Here is a 13,392-nt window from a genome sequence, read left to right as displayed (position 1 = left end):
GGTGGGTACAGAAGCTGCATATGGTGGGCACAGAAGCTGCATATGGTGGGTACAGAGGCTGTATATGATGGGCACAGAGGCTGCATATGATGGGCACAGTGGCTGCATTTTATGGGCACAGTGGCTGCAATTGATGACACAGTGAGGCTGCAATTTACATTTTTTTCAGTGTTTTTTCAGAATTTTGCAGTTTGTTTGCTCCCCCCCCAAAAAAAATTATGAGCACCAGCCGCCGCTGCTTCACAGTCTGGTACATGACAGGTTTACAACCACTTTAACTGATCACTCATAGCAATGACAGAATTGGTCCATTAAACATAGGTATGTTCTCCAATACAAGCATGTACCTGCAAAGGTGAGAATGCACAAACAAGTAGGCATTGTTTTGTTGGTAAGGGAACTATGTTTGTTGGGTGAGATCACGTTTAGTAAATGTTCCCCATTGCATCTCAATGACACAACAACTCACCTCTCCAATCACATCAATCAGGAGTTTTAGAGCTCTCGGGTCATGTACCAGGGAGTCTGTGTAGAAAGATCCAAGGTATTTTTGGGGGGGTTCCTTATTGTGAATAGCACAGAGATCAGGACGCACATTAAAACCATGGTTAATGCGACCTACGGTAAAGGGGAAGGCTCCACCTATAAATAATAATAAACAAATAATAATTAATACCTTTTATAGTAAATTAATAAAACAATAATGATACATTTGTAGAGCACAAAGAACATAGTATTAAAAAAAGGGAATCAAATTTAAGAAAAAAAAATAGAATTTTGAGTACAAAAAATTTGGTTTGTGTGTACAACCAGCACATACAATGAACACCGACAATTACAATCAACACACACATTAGGCCATCTATTTCATTCAGCCATCCCTAATCATTGTATAGTGTAATTGTTAGATAAAGTTACTCCGATGATAAGCGAAATCCAAGAAGTCTACATGTAGTTTGGCAGAAACATCTTCCTTCTTCAGGACCATGAACAGAGACAGTTTTAGACCTTGGGCGGCCCGGGACACTTCAGGCCCAAAGGGGCCCCTTATACACAGAGTTGGTTTACATTCTCAATGACAGTCACACATTTTTAAAATGCATGACACGTCATTCTGAGGTCATGCATGCGCACGCACACGCAATTATAGTGCTCTATGTGTGGTTTGCTTGAGCTTTGGGTGATGGCTGGCAAAATATTATTATATTTAATAAAAGAAAATATGTTTTTTATTATACATTTTATATATTTTTTTATGATCTTTTTATTATTTTATATAATATTTTTTTTATGTTGTTTGATATAATTTTTGTATAGAGCAGGGCCATTTTGCCCACCTTATAAATCCGGTCCTGACTACGAAGGCCTCCTTTACATGAAACAATGACTCTGCTGATCTATGTGGAATGCAGATGTCTTCTTAAAGGTGAGGATGACATTTTGCATAAGGGGCTTTTTCGCTGCCAGTGGCTGATTTTTTGAGGGTAAATATGCATTTTATGGTACATTGACTGGTGGTATGCTGTGGTGTGGTGTGTTGTAGTACTACATTACTTTACAGACTTTGCTATAAAAACTTCAGCCATCCTAATTAATCACTTTGGTCAAGTTATGGTTCTATATATTAAAGGTCATTATATTCATGAAGAAGCATGAGGTTCCACCGAAACACGTTGGACCTCTTGATTGGACCCAGGGCAAACATTTTCTTGGGCCCCCCACCATGCAATTTAGACTCTCCACCTGCTCTAAAAACATACAATAAATAGCAGCTAGACTCAAAATCTGTTTACTGAATCAGATTAAGTAGCGATTGCGATTGGTTGCGAGAGGTTACAGTGTATAATTACCGCTCCCTGACTGACTGCTAGAGGTTACAGCACACATTATGGCTCACTGATTATTCGCTAGAAGTTACAGCACATGACTTCTGCTTGTTGATTGGTTGATGGAGATTACTGTACATCAATACTGCTCACTGATTGGTCGCTAGAGGTTACTGGACATCCTTATCACTCACAAATTGGTTGATAGCGGTTACTGCACCTTATTGCTGTTCACTGATTGGTTGCTAGAGGTCACTGCATATCCTTACTGCTCAATGATTGGTTGCAAGAGGTTAGTGCACATCATTACTGCTCACTGACTGTTCACCATGGACTGGGGAGGTGAAGGGACCCATCAATAGACAGAAAATTCCTAGGTTTCCTAGGACTCCTGGGATCAGTGGCAATGCTGGGGGGGGGTGATCAGTGGAAATGCTGGGGGGTTCATGGGATCAGTGGCAGTGGTTGGGGATGGGATTAGTTAGGAGGCAGTACACTGTGGCAAATTCTGAATCATGTAGAGCAAAAAGCTGGAAATCTTTGGCAAGCATATAGTGGGGGAACCTACACTGACCACCAATGTAATGGGGAATTTACAATGACCACCAATGTGAGGGGGATTTACACTGATTTACACTGACAACCAAAATAAGGGGGAATTTGCACTGATCACCATGTAATGGGGGACTTCTACACTGACATCAATGCAATAGGATAATTTACACCAACCACCAGTTGACCGCCATGTAAGGTGATACTTCTACAGCGACCACCAAGGTTAGGGGGATTTACACTGACCACCAATGTAAAGCGGGATTTAGACTAACCACCAGTGTAAGGGCAATTCTGCACTTACCACCAATGTAAAGGGAAATGTACACTGATCACCAATGTAATAAAGAATTTACACGGGCAACCAATGTAAAAGGGGATTTTACATCAACAACCAATAAAGGGGGATTTCTACACTGGCTACCAATGTAAGGGGAGATTTACACTCCTCACCAATTTAAAGGGGGCTTCTACATGGACCACCAATGTAAGGGGGGATTCAGGGCTGAACACAAATGCAAGTTTGGATTATTGTACCGATTACCAATATAATGTGGAGTTTCTACATTGGCCACTAATTTAATGATGATTTACACTGACCACTAATGTAATATGAGCATTTACAGTAACCACCAACGTAAGGAGGGATTTACACTGACCACCAATGTAAGGGGGGCCTCCACTAATGTAACTGAGACATTTAGCCTACGTTCATAGTTGTGTGTGTCGGGGATGCATGCAAAATCGCTTTCCTGACACCACAGAAACGTGCTGCCCTTTAGAAGATACACAGCAGTGCCGTTAATTGTTAATGACACTCTCACATGTACCATGTATTAACATGCACCAAAATTCATGGTGCTGTGGCACCATGTTATTTTAATAAAGGGTTCCACCTCCAATTTGCTTATCTTTGCAGAACAGTCTGATGTTAGGCTTAATGACCACAGTTGTAGGCAAAACTTTCCAGCATGCCCCTTTACCTCCCCAGTGGGCAGCATTCAGTAGAGGCGATGGTGGATACGACTTCAGAGGGGCATGATCTACATATGAATGCCACCTCTATTATCAATGCAGCCGCCCACGTCTATTTACATATCAACGTAGGTTATTTACATGTAAACACAGGGTCTGCAGGAGAGTCATCTGTATATGGCAATAGGGCAGAGCTGGGCAGCATTAGTAACAGAACTTCAAACTAAGATATTGGGACACAGCACGGCACTAAAACTTCAAGGGACAAGGGAATTTAAACTGGGATGGTTGGCAAGTATAAGGCAACTGCTTTGGGCCCCACAACAATGACAGGGCCCAGGGCAGCTGCCCCTTTTGCCCTGCCATAAAGACGGCCCTACTGTCTCCGAGCAACATTATCTATAAATTGCAAAATACAATAAATGCTAATTGATATTATCTGTGTTCATTCTTGGTGATAATTTTGTAATGTTTGTAGAAATAAATAATATTTTATATAAACTTTCTTTTTGCAATTTTTTTTATTACAAGTATTAAGATTTAATTCACTTTAAACCTCCTTCCTTTAACCTTCTATTGTTGGAACCAGACAAATGGGTAAAATTTTAAAGACGACCCAATATCCAACATCTCAGTCAATAAATGTCCAAAACATGTTTCTAAATTGCTATTTATTGAAATGACATCATATTACATTGGATTTTCCCAAATTTTGGTATACTGTCAATATTTCAGACAAATAACCTCCTAATAATATCCCAGTTTCAATTAACACCATTATGCCCTGTACACACGGTCGGACATTCCTGTGACAAAATCCGTCTGATTTTTTCAGACGGATTTTGGCCCAAACTTGTCTTGCATACACACGTTCGCACAAAGTTGTTGGAAAATCCGATCGTTCAGAATGAGGTGACGTAAACCACATACGATGGGTCTATAAAGAGTCCAGTAGCCAATAGCTTTCGTCACGTAATTTATTACTGAGCATGCGTGGCACTTTGTCAGTCGGAATTGTCTACACACGATTGGAATTTAAAGGATCGGATTTTGTTGTCGGAAAATTTGAGATCCAGCTCTCAAACTGTGTTTTCGGAAATGCCGATGGAAAAAGTCTGATAGAGCCCACACACGATGGGATTTTCCGGCAACGCGATCCGATCGCACATTTTCCGACAATATTTTTTTTAGCACAGACTAATATGAATTAGAACTTACAACCTTCATATTGTAGAAACTGTGATAATATTAGGTGGTTATGTGTCTCAAATGTTGACAATATGTTGTACCATACTCTTTAAAAATATATGTACGGTATATATATATATATATATATATATATATATATAAAATCATATATATATATATATATATATATATATATATATATAAAATATATATTTAATTATATTTAAATGTGAACACTTGAAACAAAACATAAGCAAAAATAAAGCATATATAAAATATAATTTTACATTTCTTAAAATGGATGTTTATTCAAATTACATCATAAAATACTGGCTGTTTATAAAGTACTACATACTGTCAATACTTGATACACATAACCTCCTAATAATATCCCAGCTGTTGATAATTTATGATGCCAATTTGCATAAATATATTTGTAGAAAAATTATTTATTCACTGTGATGGTGGATGTTGGCCACCTTTAAAATTTAATAGGGGATAGATTTTATGGCATTTTTTTTTTCTTCTTTTTTTTTTTTTACTAGTAATGGCGATGAACAGTGATTTTTACTAGGACTGCGACATTGCGGTGGACAGTTCGGACACTTTTGACATTTTTTGGGGACCATCGACATTTATAGAGCACTCCTCCAACATGATGGGACCATCGACATTTATAGAGCACTCTTCCAACATGATCTCCAACATCTTCCCAAGTGCTTAACCTTAGAAAAACAATAATAATATGCATCCATTGTATTATAGGAACCAGGTAAAAAATGAGTAAACCTCGTACCTCCATGAGCAAAGCAAACTTTAAGTTTGGAGAACTTTTCGAATATTCCACCCATAATCATACTGCAAATGGCGGTGGTTGTATCCGCTGGCATGCCTAAAAAAAACAGTATTCAAATGATAGTTATCACAATTGTTTTCCATTTATTGTTCCATTCCTATCCTATTGCTGCTGTGTATCAGACCCAATGTATCCCCTGCTCCCTTTGTGTTAAGGGCAATTTATATGTTTTCTGTTCTTTTCCTTTGTTTTATGGCTGACCAGATTGGTCTACTCGTCATATCTCCCTGACCTATGTTACTGTAATGGAATTTGGACTCTGTAAGTTCTGTTATGTATTTCCACTATAATGTGTACAGCATAGTCACTTGGAAATTGCCATTTTCTCTTAAAAAATGTGAAAACAAAAACACAACAATGTAATATATTGCAGCTTTCCAGTCCTTAGATGTGTTGTTTGTATTAGTGTTCCCTTTGTTTTCACCTGGGGATCCTGCCAGTAACACACTTCCTGTCCCAGATTGACAATGTTCAGTCTATGTGTCTCATACTACTGCGGCTGGATGCTCTACCAAGTGCTGCTTAGATTTAAAGTGGTTGTAAACCCTGACATATACCCAGTGAAGGGACTAGCCTCGGGTGATACACGGATGAAACAAATCCTTGTACATAAGTTGTACCTGTTTATCTGCCGTCTTCTATTCTCTACATTCGTTCAAAGTCCAGAATTTATACAGCTTGCCTGAGCTGCCAGAAACAGTGGGCAGAGAGCTGAACTTACTCTCTGCAAAACTTAGTGAGGAGAGCAGTGAGAGCTGACTGAAGGGAAGGGACCCCCCCCCCCCCTCCACACAGCAACAGAGCTGAGGCTGTCAATCACATGCTGTGTGCTGGAGCTCCCTTCCCTGTCACAGTTTTTTCTCTTGGTGTCAGGAAACATGTCAGAAGTGATTTATGCTGATAACAGAGGAAGCAGACAGAAATTACACTTAAGCCCCGTACACACGATCCGAAAATCGTACGGAAAATACCGCTTTCGAAGCGATCGTACGATAATCGGATCGTTAGTACAGAGCTTTCGAGAGCCGATTCGAACAGTTCATCCGATATTATTCTATCGGACGTGCACGGAAATTTTTTTCGTACGATGCCAGATCGTACGATTTTCGTGTAATCAGTACAGCTATCGTTCGAAAATGCAATACAAATGCATTACAACACATGACATCACTTCCGAATTTTTTTTCTGTCGTGAGGGAATTTTCGTGACTTTAGTAAACTCATCAGATTCGATCTGAGATTAGCATGCAATAAAAAACGGACGATCATTCGTCCGATAATCTCATCGTGTGTATGGGGCATTAGTGTTCTTAATTGAGACAAATAAACACTATAGAGGGATATGCATTGTTCATATTTCATGTTTGAGGTTTACAACCACTTTAAACACTTGCTTACTGGGCACTTAAACCCCCCTCCTATCCAGACCATTTTTCAGCTTTCAGCGCTGTCGCACTTTGAATGACAATTGTGCGGTCATGCAACACTGTACCCAAATGAAATATATTTGGTATTTGGTATTTGATCACCTGTGCGATTTTTTATTTTTTTTTAAATGTAAAAAGTAAGATTTTTTTCTATTTTATAACGGGTAATTTTTGTCCATCATTGATGTATGCTGATGAGGTGGCACTGATGGGCCCCAATAGATGGCAGTGATGGGCACTGATGGGTGGCAGTGATGGGCACTGATGGGTGGCAGTGATAGGCAGCACTTCTAAGTGGCACTGATTGGCACCACTGGTGGGCATTGATAGGTGGCAGTTGTGGGCATCGGTGATCACAGCGCAGGGAGCATGCACAGGGGAGGCCGTCATTTTCTGCTAGTCTTAGTAAACAGATAGGAGGGTATATTATATAGACCAGTCTTTCTCAACCTTTTCAACACAGAGGAACCTTTGAAATAGTTCTCTGGTCTCAGGGAACCCTCTGCTAAAAATTAGAAATCTACAATTCATGATACATTAATGTGATGGTTGTTGGAAAGAAGTGTCCTTACACTTGTGGTCATTGGGAAGTATCCCTTTACAGATAGCTAAAAAGGATCAATGGGATCTTGGGAACAGGGGGAACTTATCTAAGAGGCAGAAATTGCCCAGTGCTGAAGGAAGCCTTGCAACCTCTGGAGGAACCCTGGTTGAGAATCACTGATATAGAATATAGAAATATGACGGCAGAAAAAGACTGAGTAGTCCACAAGTCTGCCCATTTTTTTAAATTTATTTAAAATTTTTTGTTAACTTTGCTGTTTACCTTTACCTTGTGCCTTTTTCTCCAATACCTTTGAAGTTAAAGCGGGGTTCCCAATTAAAAAATAAATAAAAATTAAAAGTCAGCAGCTATAAATACTGCAGCTGCTGACTTTTAATGGTTGGACACTTACCTGTCCCAGGGTCCAGCGATGCACTGTGCGCCGTCACTGGCCGCGCAATCATCTGGGACCGGTCACATGTTCCAGATGATTGACAAGAGGGAGGGGGGAGAGGCGATCTCCCTTCCTGCGCCGAGGGAAGTGACGTCAGGAGCCCAGGCCCCCGAAGGAGGCAGACTATGAGGGACCCCCTAGCAACAGGCATTTAGAGGTGAGTAAAAAAAAAAAAATTCTCCAAATGTTTTTTGGGGGATTTTTTTTAGGCACATTAATAAATTATTTTTTTTGGGGGTGGAACTCCACTTTAAGCGCCTGAACGTCTAACAACTGTCAAATTATGTAATTGCCTGCCAACTTACAGAGATTTGTGTGCAATGGGTGGTATGCCATTCTATTCGGTGCCCTTGGAATGTAGAGTAATTGCCACTACTAAAGCCCTATAAATGATTCCTTTAGTACATCATTCACTTGACATTTTTCTAAATCATTGAACCCAACGACCCAAGAAATATATGATACCATTACTAACCTACCAGCCAGGGAAGCCAGTACTTTTCCATCCTGCCTGTGGTTGGCATGTCCCAGGGGTGCACAAATATGGAGCAGTTTAATTCTTCAGCCGCCTGAAAAAATGTTAGATGCGTTATTACATTGCCAGTAGCTGTGTGAGCACATTATGTGTGGTTGTTTTCTATATGCAGGAGATTACTCATATATGAATGGGCTGGTTGTTCAGTATGCCCCTGTGCCTTTAAAGAAAGTTGGGCCCCCTCCAGGTTTTTCTGCCCTACACCTGTCCATTTAATGCATGTGAGAGAGCAAAAAAAGATGGTGGATTGGCTCTACCTGACTTTTCTAAATACTTACAAGCAGCATCACTGATCAGAATAATAGATTGTTATCACAATGTGGAAAACAAGCAATGGATTAACCTTGAGGAAGATATTGTAGGGACAAAAATAAAATATTTACCATGGATAAAACCTAATTTGAGACCAAAAGAAAAAGCATTACCGATTTTTGTAAAATCCACTTTAAAAACTTGGGATACCATACTGAAAAAAGGAAAACTATCCACTATAGTGGGACCCATGACTCCAATATTTTCCAATCCGGAATTTATTCCAGCTTTAAAAGCCACAAAATATCTAAAATGGAATATCGTGGAACATGAATGGGCAACTCAGATTTTATTGGATGGGAAAATGCCAACACTTCAAGATATGGGGCCTGAATATAGAAATAAATGATTTCAATATATTCAATTGAAGGCATTTATTGAGCCAATTGAGACCTAAAACTAAATTTGAACAAATAATAGTGGAAAAGCATAAATCGATTAAAAAGTTTTCTAAGATATATGCCTTATTACTTCCCTCTGGAGGAATCAAGGAAATAACAGGCATAAAAAAATGGGAGGAGGAAACAGAGAACCCATTAATGGAGGAAGAATGGGAATTTTTTTTTTAGGAGAATACCTAAATTATCAACTGCAACTAAATACCAAGAAAAAAAATTATAAAACTGCACTAAGATGGTACAGGAGCCCAGTGATAATGAATATGATAAATAAAGAGAATACGGAAAAATGTCGGAGATGTAAGGTAGAAAGAGGAACTTTAGAACATATATCATATATGGTATAGTTGTAGTAAGGTAAGAGTATTTTGGAATACGATAATGGAAATATATCAGAAAGTGGTTGGAATAGAAACAAACTTAAATGTAGTAATTGCGTTGTTTTCCCTTACTTCAAACTTAATAAAACAAAGGGGGATAGAGTTATTGCACCATATGAATACAGCAGCAAGGGTTGTGATAGCACGTAAATGGAGAAATACAAGCAGCCCAGAGGTGACGGATTGGATATGTGAGATGAACGAAATATATCACATGGAAAAACAGGTAAGAGAAGACGGTTATAGAAATAATCCATTATCAAAATTATGGCAAAGATGGGAGGAATTTTGTTCCTCAAGAAGGATCAGAGATTATGCATAACAGAAGGGAGAAATGGGATTGATGGGGGGGGGGGGGAGTACCACGTGATACTGTATGTGGTATTGTATAAGAATGAATTTTTGAATGTTGAATATTTATGGAATGTAATGTTTGATATATATGTCTAAAAATTGAATAAAAAGTAATTGGAAACATTTAATGCATGTGTCTCCATTGTTGGAGACTCACAGAAATTAGAGTTTAGGTCCACAGAAAATGGGGTGCCTTGCCGAATCTCTGTGGCTTACACATGTATTTGCAAATGTGTGCAACTAAACCCCTGTTTTTAACGCTGTTGGACAAGTCAGTTTGGTTGGTCGCAGGCTGGTCGGTAAGTTGAGCTTGGAAATGTCTTTGTTTTTTTTAAATATGCAATTGCCTTTCCAATGCTCCTTTCTGCAGTGACCAGTTATAGGTGGGTGCAGTGACCTCTTGTTTGTACCCATAAAATAGAGCCTGTCTTTGTACTGAAAGTCTTTGAGAAAGTCAGGGAGTCATGCCAGAACTATGGGCTAAGGTTTACATCTTCCTTGTAAAGGTGACACTTGTACATGAGTGGAGCTTGCCCTTATATACCAATACAGTAGCAGGGCATCAGATAATATCAGATAATATCAGAGGTTGCCTAAAAAAGCCACTGTGGGTAGGATTCCTGTACGTACCGCATAAATAGGATACAGTTCAGGTGAATTCAGGTCCCACTGATTGATATGGGATCCAATCTGTACACCAGGGAACCCCAGTTCTTTTACGCAGCGATGCATCTCCTGTACTGCCAGCTCTGGACTCTGCATAGGTAGTGTCCCCAGCCCTACAAATCTCTCTGGATACTTCCGAACCACAGCCGCCAAGTCATCATTGAGGAACTGAGACAGATCCAGGGTATCCTGGGGCTTGGCCTGTACCGAAAAAACTCACAATGTTAGAAGATAAGGTTATATGGATGCCATGACCTTCTAATACATATGCGGCTATATTTGTTGCTTGAACTATATTGTTTTTTGATACTTTCTGGTGAGCACTGATAAAACTTAGATTAGCACTTTATATACACTTTAATCCTTCTTTAATAATCTTCTTGTAATATGAACATCTTCTTCACATTAAAAGAAAGGAAGCTCAGAAATCCATAGCATGTTCTGAAACATAAAACCTCCTAACACTAATGCACACGGTTGGAATATCGGCCAGCAAAAGACAGATGAGAGCTTTTCGTTGGAAAATACGCAGGTTCTCAATTTTTCAGACGGAAATTCCGATCATGTGTATGCAGTTCCGACACGCAAAAACTCACGCATGTTCAGATTCAACTACGAGACAGAAGCTATTGGCTACTGGGTATTGAACTTCCTTTTTCTAGGCCTGTCGTACGTGTCGTATGTCAACGTGTTCTTGACGGTCAGAATTTGGTGTGATCGTGTGTATGCAAGACAGCTTGAGCGAAAACCATCAGAGCTTTTTCTGACCAAAATTCTGATCTTGTGTACGGGGCATAAGATGAATATGAAACATAAAACCACCAGCATGATCCTCTATCATCTTTAAATACTGATGCACTGCTGCCCTGGAGTCTTCTGAGCTTCTATGAAAATCCTGACTTTAGGGATTATCCTTACATCCCAAATAGAGATGGGAAGAGCCAGAAAAAAAACTGAAAAAGTGGGAAAACAAATGTTTATTTTTTATTTTTTCTGTTTAATTTTTTCCCGGAAAAATTGGAATATGTACTTTTACAATGATAAATATATCTATGACATGGTATTCAAACTATTTAACATGAAGACCTTAATGAAGGATTTAAGACTTGCAAGCTCTCTCAGGTGAAGACAAGCAAATCTTGGAATACAGTTCAAATAACACTGTACTTCTCAAAGCAGTTCTCAAAGCAGTTCTCAAACAAGAGAAATATGCATTTCTGCCACTGATGCCACGTATACACGATTGGACTATCAGGCGGACAAACCACCGGACTTTGCAGCGGAGGTCCGCTGGACTTTCTGAATGAGCGGACCTGCCCACACACGACCGGACTTTTCCGGCAGACTAGGTCCGGCGGACAATCTGCCGGACTATGGCAGCAGTCCGCCAGACTTTTGAAATGAATGGACTTGCCCACACATGGAGTAAAGTCTGTTCATTTTGAACGCGGCTCCAGGTAGACGGGACCAGCGCAGGAAGTCAATGTCGCCACCTACATCGGCGAGATTGACACCTTGCTGGCCGCGTCACCTGGTATGGACTTAAAGGGGAAGCCCTACGCCGAGAAAACGGCATGGGGTTCCCCCCCAAAGTCCATATCAGACCCTTATCCCAGTACATAGCCTGGTCGGTCAGGAAAGGGCAGTACCAGGCCCCGTACCCTCAACATGGGGGGGTGCTTTGGGGAAGGGGGGCCCTGCGGCCCCCCACTCCAAAGCACCTTGTCCCCATATTGATGAGTACAAGGGGGTCCTCTTCCCGACAACCCTGGCCGTTGGTTTTTGGGGTCTGCGGGCAGGGGGCTTATCGGAATCCGGGAGCCCCCTTTAATAAGGGGGGCCCTAGATACCTGCCCCCCACCCTATGTGAACGAGTATTGGGATACCATGTACCCCTACCCATTCACTTGCTGAAAAAAAGTGTAAAAAAAAGTTGTCGGGAAGAGGCCCTTCTCCTCATCAACATGGGGACAAGGTGCTTTGGGGTGGGGGGCCCCATGTTGAGGGCACGCAGCCTGGTACGGCTCAGGAGGGGGGCGCTCGCTCGTCCCCACCCCCTTTCCTGACCGGCCAGGCTACGTGCTCGGATAAGGGTCTGATATGGACTTGGGGGGGACCCCCACGCCGTTTTTCCCCTTTAAGTCCATACCAGATGACGGGGCCAGCGGGGTGGCAATCTCGCGGATGGAGGCGGCAACATTCACTTCCTGCGCTAGTCCCGTCTACCTGGAGCCACGTTCAAAATGAACAGACTTTACTCCGTGTGTGGGCAAGTCCGTTCATTTCAAAAGTCCGGCGGACTTGCACACAGATGGCCAGATTGTCCTCCAGACTCGACAATTTTGAGTCAAAACTTCTTTCTAAGTACGCTAGACTTTTGGGAAAAAAAAGTCTGCCGGAGCCCACACATGGGCGGATTGTTCGGCGGACTCTGGTCTGTTGGACCATGTCTGCCAGATAGTCCGATCGTGTGTATGCGGCATGAGGGGCACTGCAGAGGAAAGGCTCCATTTTTGTTGCTGGTTGGCTCCACATTGTACCTCCTACAGTTAGTACAGCTGATTGTTGGGATACAATAGATGATAGTTTCTGACCTCTCAGATCTTAATTGACAGGTAAGATGTTAAATTTGTGTGACAAATGAGTTGATTTTTTTTAACCTTTAAATGATTCCTATTAATGTTCTCCACCATCACAGCATAATGTTTTCCTATATTCTGGTCAGTAGATTGGTTTATCTTCTCCTCCTCTCAGTAAAATGGTGAGATCAACGTCTAGAGCTTGGAAACATTTCCACAGTACAGTTGCTGCTGAGATCCAATCTGCATTTTGCAAATATTGTGAGAAGAAATTTTCTTTTCCAAATGCTACAAGGATGACAAAACATCCTGGCATGCCAGAGGTGCCCGAAAGACATTAAAAATA

At 40.9% G+C, this 13,392-nt stretch overlaps 1 protein-coding gene across 1 annotated transcript in view; it reads right to left on the bottom strand.

The window, feature by feature from the left end:
* Positions 1-13,392, bottom strand: part of ACMSD (aminocarboxymuconate semialdehyde decarboxylase) — an 81,881-nt gene that overhangs the window by 35,837 nt on the left and 32,652 nt on the right. Inside the window, exons 5-8 of the mRNA XM_077447806.1 lie at positions 10,432-10,668; positions 8,298-8,391; positions 5,338-5,433; positions 470-642 (exon numbers count right to left, since the gene is read on the bottom strand). Of these exons, the coding sequence (XP_077303932.1) occupies positions 470-642; positions 5,338-5,433; positions 8,298-8,391; positions 10,432-10,668 (600 nt within the window). The remainder of the gene's footprint in view (positions 1-469; positions 643-5,337; positions 5,434-8,297; positions 8,392-10,431; positions 10,669-13,392) is intronic.

This window comes from Lithobates pipiens, unplaced genomic scaffold (assembly GCF_037356315.1).
Source record: "Lithobates pipiens isolate NorthernLeopardFrog02 unplaced genomic scaffold, aLitPip1_a1.2 Scaffold_22, whole genome shotgun sequence".
In the NCBI taxonomy this organism is placed as follows: domain Eukaryota; kingdom Metazoa; phylum Chordata; class Amphibia; order Anura; family Ranidae; genus Lithobates; species Lithobates pipiens.
Note: the sequence above shows the minus strand (reverse complement) of the source record. Positions and strands in the feature narration are given on the sequence as shown.